Source organism: Phocoena sinus, chromosome 2 (assembly GCF_008692025.1).
Source record: "Phocoena sinus isolate mPhoSin1 chromosome 2, mPhoSin1.pri, whole genome shotgun sequence".
In the NCBI taxonomy this organism is placed as follows: Eukaryota; Metazoa; Chordata; class Mammalia; order Artiodactyla; family Phocoenidae; genus Phocoena; species Phocoena sinus.
This window is the reverse complement of record NC_045764.1, coordinates 152,184,896-152,204,072: the sequence shown is the minus strand read 5'-3', so window position 1 is coordinate 152,204,072 and position 19,177 is coordinate 152,184,896. Positions and strand designations below refer to the sequence as shown.

At 44.5% G+C, this 19,177-nt stretch overlaps 1 protein-coding gene across 1 annotated transcript in view; it reads right to left on the bottom strand.

The window, feature by feature from the left end:
* The window catches only part of LRRC74A (leucine rich repeat containing 74A), a 42,771-nt gene extending 38,921 nt beyond the window's left edge, over positions 1–3,850 (bottom strand). The window contains exons 1-2 of the mRNA XM_032621751.1: positions 3,814–3,850; positions 1,929–2,057 (exon numbers count right to left, since the gene is read on the bottom strand). Of these exons, the coding sequence (XP_032477642.1) occupies positions 1,929–2,057; positions 3,814–3,850 (166 nt within the window). The remainder of the gene's footprint in view (positions 1–1,928; positions 2,058–3,813) is intronic.
* Positions 3,851–19,177: the final 15,327 nt, after the last annotated feature.

Genomic DNA, 19,177 nt, shown 5'->3' with positions numbered 1-19,177 from the left:
GACACAGGGCTTTCCATGGCCAGCAGGGGTCTAAGCCGGCATCTGTTTTGTTCCTTCAGATCTCAGGGTCTTTGGCCAACCCACCCCAGACATTTCTAAGACGGACAATGAAAGCTTTGTTGGTGAAAGGACAAGGTCTTTTCAAGGAAGTTGATTTTGCAGGCACAGCTATAAATTGGCCTTCTTTTCCCGGTGGTTGCAGACCAGGATTTTTCAGCCTCGGCACTAAGGACATTTTGAGTTGGATAATTCTCTGCTGTGAGGGGCTGTTCCGTGCAGTGTAAGATATTTGGCAGGATTCTTGGCCTCTGCCCATGAGATTCTAGTAGCATCCCCCCACCCCTCACCCCACCCCCAGTTTGCCAAGTGTCCCCTGGGGTGCAAAATCGCCTGTTGTATAGGAAGAGCAGCACGTCGTGGTCGAGCAACTTCCCCTCTTCTGTAGCCTCACCACCAGCTTGCTATTCCTGCCTGGCTCACGTCTCAGCTCATCCCAGGAAGCCCTTCCTGCCCCATTCCCAGCATCTCAGCACCAGCTGTAGAGGCACCAGAAGCTGGAGGAGCTGAGCCCTGGGTGTCCTTCCGGCACAGAATAGCTGGTGCCAGATTCAGTCGTTAGAGGCTCCTGTTTGCTAAAGCAGAGTAGGTAACCCCCAGCTTTGTCCTTGGCACTCACTCTGCTCCAGTTGATTCTGCGGACGCCTTCTAGCTGTATTCCCTAGGTAATGTTTTAGAGGCAGCTTGCAACAATGTTATCACTTGCCGGGAGGGGTGGTGGGGAGGGGCAATGAGCTAGAAGCTGGAGTCTGGGACAAAACATCCAGTGTTTCCATCTGCCACCCTGCCAACCAGGTAAAATTCAGCGTCGCAAGCAATATCACCAGCAGCCTCGAAGCGGAAAAGAAGTTAGGAGGGCAACAACAGGCTCCCCGGGCGGTGGCAGGGAGGAGGTCTGTGTTGAGGATGAAGTCGTATGTGGACCCTGGGGGGGCGGTGACCATGGAGACGAGCGACACAGCGGAACTTGGCAGAGCAGCTTCCCCTGCATCTCTGCTGCCACTGATCACAGCCTACCACCTAGCGCCGGGACACAGGAGGGAAAGGGCCACTGGGCCGGCTGGCCTCAGCCCGGGAAGTTTGGGGCCAGCCCATCAGGTGGAGCCAGCACTGTTCTGGCCCTGCTTCCCAAGTGTCATTTTTGGCACTTCCTTCCTTGGGGAAACTGGAAAGGAGAAGAGGGTGGAGGTGTTGTTTGCAATAACAGAGTCTTTGCTCCAACTCAGCTTGCACCCCTCCCCATACCCAGACACGCTTGGATTTGTCGGAGGGAACAAACACAGGGAAGGAAAACACGGGGCTCTCAAGCTGGGGAAACAAGAGCTCTAATGTGAGTAGAGGAACGTCGCCAGGATGCAAGATGGGCCATAAATCCTCCAGGGGCCCCTGGAATATGGAATAGAGAAGGTAGATCGACAAGGTGGGGAGAACATGGGGTCGGCAAACATCGGCAAACTCTCGGTGGCCTTGGGCAACTCACATGATCCTTCTAAACCTCAGTTTCCCCCCTCTGTAAAGGGCAGGTAATAATGCCTACCTCCCGGGACTATTGCAAAGGTGACATAAGATGCCATGTGGAAACGTTCAGAAAAACCAGGAGCCCCTGTTCACTTATTGCTCCAGCTTTCAGCAAGCTGATGGGACCCCTCTGCTCACGAGTCCAGCCACGAGCATGGGGTAGCAGAGACTGCTGCCCCCGGGCCAGCCTCGGGGAGGTCGTGGCATAAAACTGAGCACAGGTGTTTCTGCCCCATTCCCTCTGCAGCACATCCCACCGGGCAGAGCCTTGGCCAACTGGGAAACCGATTTCTCCAGCTTCTGAGGAAGGAGGCAAGCCACCCCTCACCCGCCAAAGGCCCGCGCTCGCTCACCTTCAATCTCAAGGTCTGTTTCTGAGCTCTCCCGGGCTGGTTTCTCTTTTTCGACAGCCATGGGGGCTTCAGCCTCACAGTAGAGTGTTTCGTCACTGCTCTGCCGTGCCGACACGGTGTCACTCTCATCTGGAAGAAAAACTCATCTCCTCGATTCTGGAAACGAAACCCGCTGGCCTTTCAGGTGGAGCCCACCACTGGCCGCCCTGCGCCTCTGTTTCTCTCATCTGCAACCCGAGTCCTGGCTGCAGCCTTTGTCCCTTAGCCTCGCGTGACTCAAGGTGCCAAGGGACTACAGCCTTCCTTCAGCGCTGCCAGGGGGGCTCCCCTCTACGATCCCTCTTTCCCTGACACAGAGCTGCCTCCTGGCTGAATCATCTGTGCTAAACGCCCGTCGTGTTCTCTGGAGGCCTCGTTCCTGTCCCACCCCCTGTGTTGGGCCAGCCTTGGACGTTGGCTGCTTGCTCCTTCTTTTTTTTTTTTTGCGGTACGTGGGCCTCTCACTGTTGTGGCCTCTCCCGTTTTGGAGCACAGGCTCCGGACGGACGTGCAGGCTCAGCGGCCATGGCTCACGGGCCCAGCCGCTCCGCGGCGTGTGGGATCTTCCCGGACCGGGGCACGAACCCATGTCCCCTGCATCGGCAGGCAGACTCTCAACCACTGCGCCACCAGGGAAGCCCTGCTTGCTCCTTCTTTTCCTTCTTATTAGCTCGGGTGGGGTTCAGGGTCTGCTTTACTCTTTCAGGGGAAGGACGTGTGCTAATGCCTAGAATTCCTCATTGGCAGGCACAGATGATGCTGGGAGGGCAAGGGGAAGGGCAGGTGACTTGGGTCAAGTGTAAAATAAAGCGGAACAGAAGCAGTTCCAGAGAGTGAGAGGGATAACTTGATTCCTAAGGACCTGACCTAGCTTCTCTTCCTTCCAGTCCAAATTTATGACCACGCAGAAGGAAGGGCTTGCAAATCTCCTTGGGATTGAAACTAATTGCTATGATTAAATACAAGTGTCCTGGGCTTCCCTCACACTAGTCCCCTGCACTTGCTAAATGTGATTTTTCTGCCATTGGGCCACTGATCTGGAACCAGCCCTGGGCTCCTGAAAGCCACACAAAGTCCAGGGCTAGTCCTCCCACGTCAGCAGGATGCAGTGGTTTCAGGAAGCCAGGCTGCACCACTGGATGGCCTGTCAAAACTCAACCGACCTTCTCTCTTCGGGTGGGCTGAGCATTCATGGCATGGGTTGCAAGTTTTGACCACCCAGTTTCTAAGATAGTGGAGTTCCTAATGATTCCATGCAGGTTTGTGTCCTTCTCAGCCCTTGTCCATAGACCCAAGCTCCAACATTTATTTCCCAGCCTATAAGACAAGGTCTGTGTGACAAGGGGTGGAAGTAGCAGTGGTCAGACATTTAGAAGACATACAGCAGCTTAGCCATCAGACGTAGCCCTCATAAAGTGATGATTTCTTAATTTCCTCATTAGATAAACAATTTTAGAATTCCATCCAACCAGTGGAATATTGGTAACTGTTTAACTGGCTCTCCAGAAAAAAAAAAAAATCCTGCTTTGTAATGTTAGCCAATTCAGGTGGTGTAAATATTCCTAACGTGGCTGATTTCCAACTATCGACATGACATCGGCCAGCTCACAGAATGAAAATTAAAGTCAGCCAGAGCTGGTATGAGCCAGTTCCAGCACAGCATTGCAACCAACTCTCTCACTCCCTGTTCGGCAAGCCCCGAAGTCAAGTCAATGTCACACATCACCCCAATTCTTGAGGGTCCCAGGAGAGGAGGGAAGGGCGCTTCCAGGTCTGCGTGGTCACTAGGCATTACACTGAGGCAGCCAGAAGGGCCTGAGTGGTGAGAAATGGGATGCATTTTCACCTTTTGTCTCAGGCTCAAGAGGGTCGCCATTGTCCATGGTGCCGGAGCCCTCTCAGGGGCTGCTGCCAGCTTCTTGCCACCTTTCTGCTGCTTCCCTAAGAAGCTACCTGTCGGTTCACCTCTGTCTCAAACTTTGCGTACCCTACCCTCACCTAGACAGATCCTGGGGGCTGGGGGCTGTAGTTATCCTTCCATCCCAGCAAGCCCTGGGGAGAGTGGGTTTTGGTGGGACATGTCTGGATTTGACCCCAACTCTGTCTGGGAGAGGTAGCTACTTCCCAGGATCATCAAGGAGAGAGGTACAGCTCTATTCCTGGGAGCCCTGTTGAAAGGATGCCCACCCACCTGCAACTTTATGACTTAGGACCCACTTTAATTTCATCTTCAACATTCCATGACCTCATGCGGTCATTGTGATCCACGTGGGTGGACCTGGCAACAGCAAGCCTCCCACCCTCCTGGTGGCTCTGGTAGTCATCTTTTCTCTTATATCCGCTGGGGCCAAGCCCAGGCTTGGCTGTGAGTGTGCAGGTGCTCTGCGGGGGCCTCTAGGTGGAGTTGTATTTCCCTCTGAGTCAGGACCAAACCCAAGCCCCTTAATCAGGTGACTGCTTTGAGCTGCCACCATGTTCTTCCCTCAAGGTGCTTCAGGTACGAAATATTTCAGTGATGGGTGAGGCCAGTTTTCTTCTTCCCAGTTCATCTTGCTTTTTTCTTTACCCCTTGGGAGAGTATCCTCAACCTTGGAGCAGAAGATCAAAAGCAAAGCACGACAAACATATGTTCTATCACTACAATTTGTTGCAGCCAAAGCATTGTTCAAACTACCAGGCTGCCTGACTTGAAACCACTCAACCATCATTCCCACCCTTGGCTGTTTTCACGTGTCTTGGAGTTGAAGTTCACTTGCAGTTCACTGTCAAGAGAAGCTGGAGGCGTGTTTGTTCCTTCTTGATAAGCTATCAGCACATCAACGGGCAGGTCAGTGACTGGAGGGCTTGGGGACATGAAAATCCCTCTTTGCCACTCAGAAGAATGATGAAGATCTGGGAATTTGTGTAGGAAAAACATAGTTAGAAGCTTGGATCAAAAGAAATATGTAAATCTGAGATTATTACTCATTCCTCTAGGCATTCATTCTGAAAAATATTTATGGAGCATCTATTACATACAAGGCACTAAGATAGGCACCATCGTGGGGAGGGGAATGCAGATATGGTTAAGACTTGGACCTTTCAACACATGTATAAAACAAGATAGAAATTGACAGGGCCACTCCTAGGTTGTGAGGGTCCTGGGCAAATAAATACTTTTGGCAGAGCTCCTGTTCAAATAAACAATTTGAGTCATCCTAAATCAGCATGACAGCATCATTCTAGTGGTCCAATCTCATGTGGTTCTGTGAAAGAAATACTGAACAAGCCAGAGAGAGTGATCAACTCCTAGGATGACTCGGTAGGCACAAGTCCTGGAGACCCTTGGGATATCTGGTCAACCCCATGCTGGTGCAGAGGATAAGAAAGTGTACTTAAAGGAGAAAAATGGTGACTGGAGAGTATGTAGATCCTGGTCTAAGTTTGGGGTGCTCTGCCTGGTGCTCTGTGGTCTCAGGTACCAAGGGCAAATTAGAAAATTTGGAGGAAGGCATTCCAAATAGCCACTGGGCAGCGACACTGCTTGCCTGGGTCTAAGGGCAGTACTGGAAATTGATAAGGGTCATGCTGGGGAGCATTCATGGGCTCACAAAGAGTGATGCTGGATTGGAGTCAGAGCTTTCCGTGTAGATTCATGGGTTTGGGTTTTGCTTAATATACATACACAGATAGATGGGTATAGAAATAAATATATATGGGTTATGGGTTATATATGGGTTATGCATGGGTTGTTATACATACATATATTTCCTAGCTTTATCCACTGAAAGGGACCAGAAGCAGTGACAACCCAGTGGTGATGAGCATGCCAGTGCCCAGGTCTAGGTTTCCATTTTCCTTGGAAAGGTGGTTAATTCCTGTGGTGTCAGAAAAGAAGGAAGGGATCAAGAACAAAAATAAAAAAGAGGGGGCATGTTGAAAAGGCCCAGGAGCCAACCTGAATGAGCTCCCATAGCCAGGGTTGGAACTTGAACAGCAAAATAAACAGTGGTATCGTACTGTAACCCAAAGAATAAAATAGACATCTAGGAGTCCCTATTATTCATGGGCTCTGGACAAGTAAGGTGTGGGGAAAAGGCATTTCTGGAAATGTGCCAAGTTGTTATTCAAAGCAGCTGTACCATTCTGAATTCCCACTAGGAAGAAATGAGAGCATCAGTGCTTCACATTCTCACCAATCCTTGATATTGACAGTTTTGTTTTGGTTTTGCCAGTCTAATAAGTGTGTAGTGGTATTTCATGGTGGTTTTAATTTGAATTTCCCTAATGACTAATGATGTTGAGTATCCTTTCATATGTTTATTGGCCATTCCTATATCTTCTTTGTTGTTTGTTCAGATCTTCTGTCCATTTAAAAATTGGATTGTTTATTTTCCTGCTGAGCTTTGAGAGTTCTTAATGTGTTCTGGATATAAGTCCTTTGTTAGAAATGTGATTTGCAAATATGTTCTCTCAGTCTATGGTTTAGCTTCTTACTCTTAACAATGTCTTTCACAGAGTACAACTTTTAATTTTGATGAAGTCAAATTTTATCAATTTTTTTCTTTTATGGATCATGTTTTTGTGTCGTATCTAAACTCTCTGCCTAACCCAAGGTCATGTAGATTTTCTCCTGTTTTATGCTAGAAGTTTTACCATTTTAGCTTTTATATTTAGGTCTATGATCTTTTTTGTCATAATAAAATATGCTAACATAAAATTGATCATTTTAACCCTTTTAAGTGTGCAATCCAATGGCATTAATTATATTCACAATGTTGCACAACCATCACCACTATCCATTTCCAGAACTTTTTCTACGATCCATTTGGAGTTAATTTTTGGATAAGGTGTGAAGTATACAATACACCTATATATGCACGTGGATGTTCACACGACCCAGCACCATTTGTTGAAAAGACTGTCCTTTCTCCATGTATTATCTTTTCACCACTGTCAAAAATATGCATCTTTTTGCAGGGTTAGTATTTCCAAAACCACATAACCAGCATGCGATGGACCACCTAGTCAAAATGTACTTTAAACCACTAGTTTGTGAGATAAGCCTCCGTGGTGCTGGGAGGTGGGCCTAAGGCATTTAGAGGTGGGAGATGGACTGACTACAGGCTATCCACAGAGCAGGGCAACAGAGACAGTCTCAGGAGAGGAGGGAGCTGTGATTTTGACTGGAAATGAGTCCAAGGGAATGTCACCCAGAGCAAGGTATGGCCAAATACTAAGAGAATGACCGTGTTCTTCTTTATTGCCAATATTCTTGTTACAATCTATCCTTTAGTGGGGATCATGGCAGAGGGACCCTTTACTATCCTATAACCTTTTATAGAGCGCTTATAAGTGCAGGCATTGTTCGATGGTCATTACATGTATTAACACATTTAAATTGTCTAACAACTATTATGAGACGCTATTTTTATTCCCATTTTATAGAGGAGAAAACTGAGCACAGAGAGGTTAAGTTACTGGCCCAAGGTCAAACAGTGAGAAAGTGGTAGATCTGCGATATAAGTGAAGTCGGTCTGGCTGCAGCTTTTCTACATTGACCCCCTTGCTATTCCTTGAACATGACAAGGTTGTTACCCACTCAGGGCAACTGTTGTTCATGGTTCAAAAGGGTCTGTGCTCAGGTTATGTATTTCGGGAGTTGGCAAACTACAGCCTGAGGACCAAGTCGGGTCCATTGCTTGTTTCTGTAATAAAGTTTTGTTGAAACACAGCCAGGATCACTCATTTAGGTATTTCTGTGGCTGCTTTCATGCTACAATGGCAAAGTCAAGCAGCTGCTCCAGAGACCCATGGCCTGCAAAGCCAAAAACATTTTCTATCTGGTCCTTTGGGAGAAAATTTGCTGTTGTATTTGACGGCCATTAGCATGGGATAATTACGCAAGGCTCTAGTACTCCAAGGGAAGGAATGGAGAGAAAAGAATCAAAGAAAGAAGGCTGGCAGGAGCCATGTGAGGAGGCAGGGTGAGGGAGCACAGCCACAGAAGGAAACAGATACCTCATTATTAGGTGTAATAATGCAAGGGCTGTTTTTCTTTAAATGATAACTGTAAATCAAGTCAGATTTCAAATATGCAGGGGACTTTGAAAGAAAAGCACTTTCAGAATTATTCTGTAAAGCAAAAAAATCTTTGGAAAATACAGAGAAGTTCCCGTTGTGTGTCCGCCTTTGCAAGTCTGGATGTTATTATGCTTATGCTTGGTTTCCTTATGAAACCAAAGCTCTTCAGAAAGAAGGATTTTTCATTAATTAATTACTAATGAATGAATGAATGTGTTGAATGCCCTGGCACTGGGCTGGGTGATGGCGTTAGAGTGGTGAACCTCACGAAGTATACAACTTACTGAGATACTGATGAGTAAACAGACAGTGACGGTGTTGAGCCCAAAGTAGCGAAGATGTTTCAGAAGCAAATAGGAGGAGGCTTCTGGCCCAGACCGGGGGTGTGGGCGGTGGTGTGTCTGTGGGTGGGTGGGTGTAGGAGATCTGGGAAAGCTTCCTTGAGGAAGGAATGTCTAGGCTGAGACTTGAAAGCCTGTTAGGCAGTAATTGGGTGAAGGCAGAGGGATGGGGTAGACCTGGTGGGGAAGGAGAGGTATTTGAGGCTGAGAAAAAAGCATCTAAAAGTCCTGACAGCATGTTAGAGTCTCAGGTAGTTTAGCAGTGTGATTCTCGCCTCCAGGGAGAGTTGTGATAGGAAGGAAGAGCTAACAGGTGAGATGGGAGGTGAGCAGAGGGCAATAATGAAGGGCCTTCAATGCTATGCTATGGAGTTTGACTGAATTTTGAAGATAGTGAGGGTTTGCAAAGAGGTTTTTAACCAGCAGTATGACCCGACGTGATTTGCATGGTAGAAAGATTGTTCCAGCCGCGGTGTGGAAAGTGGATGGACGGTAGGAGGACAATCAACACCAGTTAGGAGTGGCTGCGGGGAGGAAGTGGACTGACTAAATAAATATAAAGAAGGCCAAACCACCCAGGCTTGGGGATAGATCAAATATGAAAGTAAAAGACGGGGAAAAAGCAGGAAGCCAGGATAACTTGATAGATGATTGTGCCACTCACAAAGAAGAGGACTGAGAAGCTGGGGTAGTGGATTTTTAGAGGATGGTGGGGGAAGGAAATGAGTGCAACTTTGTGTGTTGGGTCTTTGAAGTGCTTCTGAGACATCTACTGGAGAAATCTATGGGCAGAAGGATTTATGAGTCTATGGCGCAAGAAAAGGGTTAAAAATGTAGATGTGTGAGTTATCTGTATATGGGTGCTATTTGAAGCCATTGGAGTGGTGAAAGTTTCACAAAGAGGCACTTTAAAGAAGAGGAGACAGGCCAAGGATGAAATCCTAGAAATACCATCATTGAAAGGATGGAACAGAAATAAAAGGTACTAGGACAAAATGTCCACAGAGTTGGAAGGAAAACGAGAATGTCACAGAACTTGAGGGAAGAGAATCTTCTAAGAAGGGAGAGTTATGCAAATTTACAGAATATTCAAGAAATAATAAAGCTTGGAGAGTGTCTATTGAATTTATCCACAAGGAAGGCATTGGGAACTTTGGTGGGGAGTCAGTGGAGTGATGAGGGTGGAAGCTGTACCTCAGTGGAATGAAGATGAATGAGGGGTGAGGAAGGAGACAGAGGAGCAGACAAGACTTTCAAGAAGCTTGGCTCTGAAGATGTGGGGAGATGGAGGAATGGCTGGAGGGGGACGTCGCCTGACTCTCATAGTATAGGAGTGATTTGAGCATGATTAAATGTTGATGGGAAGGAGTCAGGGAAGAAAAGGAGAGGGGTGAGCAGAAGGGGCACAGTTCCTGAGGAGGAAAGAGTGGGAGATCCCAAGCCTGGCGGAGCGGTCAGCCACTGTGTTGGGAGGGAAAGAGGAAAAGGTGGTTACTGATGCTGGCCATCGTGTTGCTGTGGCAACGGGGAGCAGAGAGTTTGCACTGGGTGGTTCTATTTTTTCTCTAAAGTTGATCTTCAGAGCAGGAAGGCAGGCAACAGAGCAGCAAGTTTGAAAAGAATGGTCATTGTGGAAATAGGAGAGAGAGCTAAGAACACAGGATGGCTGGGGAAGGTTGAGGGCTAAAGTGAGGTTGCAGACCAGCACACTAATAGCTCCAATCTGTGCGGCTAGTAATTGTTTCACTGGTGCTCGGCAGCCCAGATGTAAGAGCCAAGAAGAAGAATGGCTTTTACTAACCTAGGCAGGTGTCATCAAAGAACAGTGGGCAAGAGAGTCGATATTAGGAAGAGAGTGATTTAAAAAATGGCTCATGGGTTCAATGGAGTTAAAGAACAGATGATGCAGGAGTGAAAGTGAGAGAGGCAGAAAGCCATGAGGGGATCCATTAGAGTGGGGGTGTGACTTTATGATTCTAGAGGTGGAGCAGTACCCTGTAATGACACATCAAGTGTGTCTGAAGTACCGTGGGAATTAGGTCATGAGGAGGTGGTGACAGTGAGCTTCTAGGATTTGGGATGGCTTATCCACAATAATGATGCAAGGACTTGAGGTAGGGAAGACTGGGAGTCCAGGGCTAGAGTCTTCAGTGAAAGGGGAGGAGTGGACCTGAGGTCAAGATAAGACCAGGGTGAAGCTGGGTAAATACTGATGAGTGGTTGATAAATCTCTAATGAATACATGAATGCATGAATCGGAAAGAGTGAAAGAATGAATGCATCAACTCATACCAATCTGTCACATTCTTCCCAGAAGAATGTTACTAGGAGTGTATGGTTACTAGTAACCAATTACTAGGAGTGTATGGGTCTCAGATTATCATAATAGTTGAGCATAGGCAATTCTTTTCAGCCTATCCTATCTGACAGGCTGTTTGAGGCCTTTACACCTGCATGGATTCAGTACAGTAGTCACTACCATCTTATAGCTACTGAGCCCTTGAAATGTGGCTAGTATGAATTGAGATGGGCTGTCCACATGAAACACACACTGGACTTCAAAGACTTAGTAGAAAAAAAAGGAAAAAACCCACAAAATATCTCATTTTAAAATATTGATGACGTGAAAATGCTAAATGTTTTAAGTGTGATTAAATAAAACGTTATCAAAATTAATTTCACCTGCTTTTTTCCCAACCTTTTATATGAGGCTATTGGAAAATGTTAAAGCACATATGTGGTTGACATGATAATTGTCTTGGGCAGCACTGCTCTAGGCTTTGGTCAGTAGCCTCTGCAATCCTGAAGGAAGCGTTATGCCATCCTGTATACTGCACAGTTCAACCAATAAATTAATAAAAGCAGCCACCATGTTGAACTTCCATACATGTCTGTTAGCGTAAGCAAAATATGAATAGTTGAGGGCTTAACCTATATACAGGAAATTTCCCTCTAAAAGAACATTTTAAACCCCTGAAAGTATTGAAAAACCTCCCACCTGCCCCATTAGGTAGGTTCTGGCTCCTTGAAAACACTCAGTGGTGGAGGCAGATGTTTATCATTGCCTGCGCTGTGGTCACAGTTGGGATGAATTGAGGGGCTCATGTGGTCCCTCTTCTCGGAATATTTCTTTTTTTTTTTTTTTTTTTCGGAATATTTCTGACATGATGAGGCTACAGATGGTGCAGGTTATACTAGTAATTTTCCTTTGACTGGGGATTCATGAGGCTGCACTTCTCCTGAACAAGTTTCCTTGGATCTGCTGTTATGGCTTGCTTAGCAGTGCCACATTACAGTTTGGAAGGCCCTTATTTCTGCCCAGAATTGTGGAAGATGACCCTACATTAGCAGTAGCCAGAGTTGTTTTGGGCCTAAATTTTAAAAATGTCATAGTAAACGCTGAGAGCTTACCCTGTGCTGGGCAAGGTGAGGAAGCTCCAAGAGGTTAGGTAATTCCTAAGCTAGGAAGTGGCAGCGTCAGGATCTGAACCCAGGTGGTCTAACTCCAAAGCTTGTGATCCTTTCCAGCATAGCTGATAATGAATCAGGAAACAAAAAGAAGCCAGCCTTGCTTAATTGGCCTCAGGAAAAGGCTCTGAAAGAACATGGCATCAGTTGGCCTGACACATTTTGCCCACATGTTCATTGAACAGCCCAGCTGAGGGTAGGTCCTTTAGTAGAGGACTGTATATCAGGATAACTTGGTGAGTGTTTAAGGGCCCCATCCCTGACCTGTTAAATCAGAACCCTGGGACAATGCCCAGGAAGTTGTATTTTAAAAACATTGGCAGCAGAGGGCAGACAGCAGAAGCAAGAAGAACTACAGTCCTGCAGCCTGTGGAACAAAAACCACATTCACAGAAAGATAGACAAGATGAAAAGGCAGAGGGCTATGAACCAGATGAAGGAACAAGATAAAACCCCAGAAAAATGGGCTTCCGTGGTGGCACAGTGGTTAAGAATCCACCTGCCAATGCAGGGAACATGGGTCCGGGCCCTGGCCCGGGAAGATCCCACATGCCGCGGAGCAACTAAGCCCGTGTGCTCCAATACTGAGCCTGCGCTCTAGAGCTCAAGAGCCACAACTCCTGAACCTGCATGCTACAACTACTGAAACCCACGCTCCTAGAGCCCATGCTCCACAACAAGAGAAGCCCCCGCAGTGAGAAGCCCGCACACTGCAATGAAGAGTAGCCCCTGCTCGCCACAACTAGAGAAAGCCCACACGCAGCAACGAAGACCTAATATAGCCAAACAAACAAAAACAAAACAGAAAAACAACTAAATGAAGTGGAGATAGGCAAACTTCCAGAAAAAGAATTCAGAATAATGATAGTGAAGATGATCCAGGACCTCAGAAAAAGAATGGAGGCAAAGATTGAGAAGATGCAAGAAATGTTTAACAAAGACCTGGAAGAATTAAAGAACAAACAAACAGAGATGAACAATACAATAACTGAAATGAAAAATACACTAGGAGGAATCAATAGCAGGATAACTGAGGCAGAAGAACGGATAAGTGACCTGGAAGACGGAATGGTGGAATTCACTGCTGCAGAACAGAATAAAGAAAAAAGAATGAAAAGAAATGAAGACGGCCCAAGAGACCTCTGGGACAACATTAAATGCAACAACATTTGCATTATAGGGGTGCCAGAAGGAGAAGAGAGAGAGAAAGGACCCGAGAAAATATTTGAAGAGATTATAGTCGAAAACTTCCCTAACATGGGAAAGGAAATAGCCACCCAAGTCCAGGAAGCGCAGAGAGTCCCATACAGGATAAACCCAAGGAGAAACACGCTGAGACACATAGCAATCAAATTGGCAAAAATTAAAGACAAAGAAAAATTATTGAAAGCAGCAAGGGAAAAACGACAAATAACATACAAGGAAACTCCCATAAGGTTAACAGCTGATTTCTCAGCAGAAACTCTACAAGCCAGAAGAGAGTGGCATGATATACTTAAAGTGATGAAAGGGAAGAACATACCACCAGGATTACTCTACCCAGCAAGGATCTCATTCAGATTCGATGCAGAAATCAAAAGCTTTACAGACAAGCAAAAGCTAAGAGAATTCAGCACCACCAAACCAGCTCTACAACAAATGCTAAAGGAACTTCTCTAAGTGGGAAACACAAGAGAAGAAAAGGACCTACAAAAACAAACCCAGAACAATTAACAAAATGGTAATAGGAACATACATATCGATAATTACCTTAAATGTAAATGGATTAAATGCTCCAACCAAAAGACATAGATTGGCTGAATGGATACAAAAACAAGACCCATATATATGCTGTCTACAAGAGACCCACTTCAGACCTAGGGACGCATACAGACTGAAAGTGAGGGGATGGAAAAAGATGTTCCATGCAAATGGAAATCAAAAGAAAGCTGGAGTAGCAATTCTCATATCAGACAAAATAAACTTTAAAACAAAGACTATTACAAGAGACAAAGAAGGACACTACATAATGATCAAGGGATCAATCCAAGAAGAAGATATAACGATTATAAATATATATGCACCCAACACAGGACCACCTCAATACATAAGGCAACTGCTAACAGCTATAAAAGAGGAAATCGACAGTAACACAATAGTAGTGGGGGAGTTTAACACCTCACTTACACCAATGGACAGATCATCCAAACAGAAGATTAATAAGGAAACACAAGCTTTAAGTGACACAATAGACCAGATAGATTTAATTGATATTTATAGGACATTCCATCACAAAACAGCAGATTACACTTTCTTCTCAAGTGCACACGGAACATTCTCCAGGATAGATCACATCTTGGGTCACAAATCAAGCCTCGGTAAATTTAAGAAAATTGAAATCATATCAAGCATCTTTTCTGAACAAAACGCTATGAGATTAGAAAACAATTGCAGGGAAAAAAAAGGAAAAAACACAAACACATGGTGGCTAAACAATATGATACTAAATAACCAAGAGATCACTGAAGAAATCAAAGAGGAAATCATAAATTACCTAGAGACAAATAACAAAGAAAACACAACGATCCAAAACCTGTGGGATGCAGCAAAAGCAGTTCTAAGAGGGAAGTTTATAGCTATACAAGCCTACCTCAAGAAACAAGAAAAATCTCAAATAAACAATCTAAACTTACACCTAAAGAAACTAGACAAAGAAGAACAAACAAAACCCAAAGTTAGCAGAAGGAAAGAAATCATAAAGATCAGAGCAGAAATAAATGAAATAGAAACAAAGAAAACAATAGCAAAGATCAATAAAACTAAAAGCTGGTTCTTTGAGAAGATAAACAAAATTGATAAACCATTAGCCAGACTCATCAAGAAAAAGAGGGAGAGGATTCAAATCAATAAAATTAGAAATGAAAAATTACAACAGACACCACAGAAATACATAGCATCCTAAGAGACTACTACAAGCAACTCTATGCCAATAAAATGGACAACATGGAAGAAATGGACAAATTCTTAGAAAGGTATAACCTTCCAAGACTGAACCAGGAAGAAATAGAAAATATGAACAGACCAGTCACAAGTAATGAAATTGAAACTGATTAAAAATCTTCCAACAGGGCTTCCCTGGTGGCACAGTGGTTGAGAATCTGCCTGCTAATGCAGGGGACACAGGTTTGGGCCCTGGTCTGGGAGGATCCCACATGCCGTGGAGCAACTAGGCCCGTGAGCCACAACTACTGAGCCTGCGCATCTGGAGCCTGTGCTACACAACAAGAGAGGCCGCGATAGTGAGAGGCCTGTGCACTGCGATGAAGAGTGGCCCCCACTTGCCACAACTAGAGAAAGCCCTCGCACAGAAACAAAGACCCAACACAGCAAAAATAAATAAATTAATTAATAAACTCCTACCCCCAACATCTTCTTTAAAAAAAAAAAAAAAAATCTTCCAACAAACAAAAGCCCAGGACAGATGGCTTCACAGGTGAATTCTATCAAACATTTAGAGCAGAGCTAACACCCATCCTCCTCAAACTCTTCCGAAAAATTGCAGATGAAGGAATGCTCCCAAACTCATTCTATGAGGCAACCATCACCTTGATACCAAAACCAGACAAAGATACTACAAAAAAAAGAAAATTGCAGACCAGTATCACCAATGAATATAGATGCAAAAATCCTCAACAAAATACTAGCAGACAGAATCCAACAACACATTAAAAGGATCACACACCATGATCAAGTGGGATTTATGCCAGGGATGCAAGTATTCTTCAATATACGCAAATCAATATGATACACCATATTAACAAATTGAAGAATAAAAACCATAGGATCATCTCAATAGATGCAGAAAAAGCTTTTGCCAAAATTCAACACCCATTTATGAGAAAAACTCTCCAGAAAGTGGGCACAGAAGGAACCTATCTCAACATAATAAGGGCCATATACGACAAACCCACAGCAAACATCATTCTCAATGGTGAAAAACTGAAAGCATTTCCTCTAAGATCAGGAACAAGACAAGGATGTCCACTCTCACCACTATTATTCAACATAGTTTTGGAAGTCCTAGCCATGGCAATCAGAGAAGAAAAAGAAATAAAAGGAATACAAATTGGAAAAGAAGAAGTAAAACTGTCACTGTTTGCAGATGACATGATACTATACATAGAGAATCCTAAAGATGCCACCAGAAAACTACTAGAGCTAATCAATGAATTTGGTAAAGTTGCAGGATACAAAATTAATGCACAGAAATCTCTTGCATTCCTATACCCTAATGATGAAAAATCTGAAAGAGAAATTAAAGAAACACTCCCATTTACCACTGCAACAAAAAGAATAAAATACCTAGGAATAAACCTACCTAGGGAGACAAAAGACCTGTATGCAGAAAACTATAAGACACTGATGAAAGAAATTAAAGATGATACCAACAGATGGAGAGATATACCATGTTCTTGGATTGGAAGAATCAATATTGTGAAAATGACTCTACTACCCAAAGCAATTTACAGATCCAATGCAATCCCTATCAAATTACCAATGGCATTTTTTACAGAACTAGAACAAAAAATCTTAAAATTTGTATGGAGACACAAAAGACCCCGAATAGCCAAAGCAGTCTTGAGGGGAAAATACGGAGGTGGAGGAATCAGGTTCCCTGACTTCAGACTATACTACAAAGCTACAGTAATCAAGACAATATGGTACTGGCACAAAAACAGAAATATAGATCAATGGAACAAGATAGAAAGCCCAGAGATAAACCCATGCACCTATGGTCAACTAACCTATGACAAAGGAGGCAAGGATATACAATGGAGAAAAGACAGTCTCTTCAATAGGTGGTGCTGGGAAAACTGGACAGCTACATGTAAAAGAATGAAATTGGAACAGTCCCTAACACCATACACAAAAATAAACTCAAAATGGATTAGAGACCTAAACGTAAGACCAGACACTAAAAAACTGTTAGGGGAAAACATAGGAAGAACACTCTTTGACATAAATCACAGCAAGATCTTTTTTGATCCATCTCCTAGAATAATGGAAATAAAAACAAAAATAAACAAATGGGACCTAATGAAACTTAAAAGCTTTTGCACAGCAAAGGAAACCATAAACAAGATGAAAAGACAACCCTCAGAATGGGAGAAAATATTTGCAAATGAATCAACGGACAAAGGATTAATCTCCAAAATACATAAACAGTTCATGCAGCTCAATATCAAAAAAACAAACAACCCAATCCAAATATGGGCAGAAGACCTAAATAGACTTCTCTGAAGAAGACATACAGATGGCCAAGAGGCACATGAAAAGCTGCTCAACATCACTAATTATTAGAGAAAAGCAAATCAAAACTACAATGAGGTATCACCTCACACCAGTTAGAATGGGCATCATCAGAAAATCTACAAACAACAAATGCTGGAGAGGGTGTGGAGAAAAGGGAACCCTCTTGCACTGTTGGTGGGAATGTAAATTGATACAGCCACTATGGAGAACAGTATGGAGGTTCCTTAAAAAACTAAAAATAGAATTACCATATGATCCAGCAATCCCACTACTGGGCATATACCCAGAGAAAACCATAATTCAAAAAGACACATGCACCCCAATGTTCATTGCAGCACTATTTACAATAGCCAGGTTACAGAAGCAACCTAAATGTCCATCGACAGATGAATAGATAAAGAAGATGTGGTACATATATACAATGGAATATTACTCAGCCACAAGAGGGGACAACATTGGGTCATTTGTGGAGACGTGGATGGATCTATAGACTGTCATACAGAGTGAAGTAAGTCAGAAAGAGAAAAATATCGTATATTAACACATATATATGGAACATAGAAAAACGGTACAGATGAACCGGTTTGCAGGGCAGAAAGTGAGACACAGATGTAGAGAACAAACGTATGGACACTGAGTGGGGAAAGTGGCGGTGGGTGGTGGTGGTGGTGTGATGAATTGGGCAATTGGGATTGACATGTATACACTGATGTGTATAAAATGGATGACTAATAAGAACCTGCTGTATAAAAAAATAAATTAAAAAAATAAGTAAAAACATTTGCAAGTGTTATGGGAACCATCATTTTACAAAACCTAGTCTCTAGATAAGTGCCTTGATTTAGGATCTGATTTGGAACTTGGACTTCTGGGTACTTATTGGGACAACATGGAAGGGCATACAAGGAAGGTTTATTTAAGCCATATCAAGGAAGTGATCTGACTTTGGAGCTTCCTTAGGTAGAGTTAACATTTGCGTGCTAGTTTCTAAGAGGCTTCCCAACCTTCAGATTGCCCCTGGAGCCTCTGCCTCATCTCTGGCAAGGGCAAGAGCGCTGTTGCCTGAAGGCATACACTGCCTCTAGAGCTAAGGGGACAGAGTGGGAAGGCCACAATACTGACTCTCTCCTTCTTCCCCCTTTCCGCCTTTCAGTGTTATGATGTATCCAGATGGTCCCAGATCTGGTGACTCCGCAGAGGGCTTCCCCGAACAACCAAGGCTCCAGCCACAAGTTGGAAATCACACAGCTCATACACTGGGTACTGAAACTGGGAGTATTAAGTGGTCCCTCCTTCTTTACAGCGGCAGAAGATTGAGAGTGGGAAAGGGGAGGAGAGAATTAAAGAGGTCTGGGTAGCACAGAGTTGATGGAAGAACTGGCCTTCTTTTAGTGACATATATTTTGTTCAGTCAACAAAGGTTTATTTGGTCCCTACTATGTGCCTGACACTGTCATAGACACTGGAGAGAAGAGATACCTCAAGGAAAACCAACCAACCAACCAGACTTGGTCCCGTTGCCCTTGTGGAGGGTTCACCCCTCCCCTTTTTGGCCCCCTTATCAATGGGACACCCTTTTTTCCAGATTAGGGGGAAAAGGGCCCATTTGGAACAGGATGAGGAGATAAAATCTTAAGTGCTGAAGCAAGGTGTGGACTCAATGTTTGACCTAAATCTGAGCTGGGGAAGAGAGTTAGGAAAAGGAAAAAAATGGGAAAGAGCTGGCTTTCTCCAGTCTGGGCTAAGCCGGTCAAGATCATAGAAGTCAGAGCTGGGTGAGGCCTTAGACAAGGTCCAGCACCTCATTTTACAGATGAGGGAACTGAGGGGCGGAGAGGTTACGTGGTGGACCCAAGGTGGAGCCGTAGTGAGGCGGCAGAAGCGGGAATAAAACTGTGGACTTTAAATAATACTATGGTGTCTCCAGGAGGGGTTTAATTTCAAATCCCGGCGCTTCTGCCGCAGCTGAGAGCCAGGCCCGGCCCGCTATGCTCCGTTGCCTTGGGAACTGACTTCCCCGCCCAGCGGGCGCCCGCTTGGCCCTGA